This window comes from Eimeria mitis, genomic scaffold, assembly GCF_000499745.2.
Source record: "Eimeria mitis Houghton genomic scaffold, Emh_scaff163, whole genome shotgun sequence".
NCBI classification, from domain to species: Eukaryota; Apicomplexa; class Conoidasida; order Eucoccidiorida; family Eimeriidae; genus Eimeria; species Eimeria mitis.
In genome coordinates, this window is record NW_013569944.1 from 1,636 (window position 1) to 1,899 (window position 264).

General features: G+C 58.3%; 1 protein-coding gene across 1 annotated transcript in view; it reads left to right on the forward strand.

Moving 5' to 3' along the window:
* EMH_0001260 (uncharacterized protein) overlaps positions 1–264 on the forward strand; it is a gene marked incomplete at both ends in the record, with an annotated part of 1,875 nt that overhangs the window by 403 nt on the left and 1,208 nt on the right. Inside the window, one exon of the mRNA XM_013495546.1 lies at positions 1–102. Coding sequence (XP_013351000.1) covers positions 1–102 — 102 coding nt within the window. The remainder of the gene's footprint in view (positions 103–264) is intronic.

Sequence of the window (264 nt, forward strand, 5' to 3'; positions counted from 1 at the left end):
GGCTTTCTGTGTTGTCTCCCCTGAGGTGGCTCGCGAGCTGCTGCAGAAGCTTCTGTCTCTTGGGGTGCTGAGCAGGGGCCCGGGGCGGGGCAAGTGCTACAGGTGAGGTGTACATACACCCCAGCATAGCGGCGGCGCTGCTCTCATACACTCCTACAGATCCAGAATATACCAACAACCTAATGAATATATGTTGGCGTCGCAGCAGCAGCAGCAGACGCAGCAGCTGCTGCAGCAGCAGCTGCAGCAGCAGGAACTGGAACA